At 41.5% G+C, this 306-nt stretch overlaps 1 protein-coding gene across 1 annotated transcript; it reads left to right on the forward strand.

The window, feature by feature from the left end:
* Positions 1-3: 3 nt before the first annotated feature.
* LOC108526046 (zinc finger protein 709-like) lies at positions 4-286 on the forward strand (the record flags this gene model as incomplete). Its single annotated transcript, XM_017866746.1, has 1 exon — positions 4-286. A coding segment is annotated over one exon (283 nt), but the record flags the coding sequence as incomplete, so codon positions are not given.
* Between the last annotated feature and the right edge of the window lie 20 nt (positions 287-306).

The raw sequence follows: 306 nt of genomic DNA on the forward strand, positions 1-306 counted from the left end.
ACTGGAGAGAAACCCTATGAATGTAAACAGTGTGGAAAAGCCTTCAGTTGTTCCAGTTCCTTTCGAATACATGAAAGAACTCACACTGGAGAGAAACCCTATGAATGTAAACAGTGTGGAAAAGCCTTCAGTTGTTCCAGTTCCTTTCGAATGCATGAAAGAATTCACACTGGAGAGAAACCCTATGAATGTAAACAGTGTGGTAAAGCCTTCAGTTGTTCCAGTTCCTTTCGAATGCATGAAAGGACTCACACTGGAGAGAAACCCTATGAATGTAAACAGTGTGGTAAAGCCTTCAGTTGTTCC

Source organism: Rhinopithecus bieti, unplaced genomic scaffold, assembly GCF_001698545.2.
Source record: "Rhinopithecus bieti isolate Rb0 unplaced genomic scaffold, ASM169854v2 scaffold_71123, whole genome shotgun sequence".
Taxonomy (NCBI): Eukaryota; Metazoa; Chordata; class Mammalia; order Primates; family Cercopithecidae; genus Rhinopithecus; species Rhinopithecus bieti.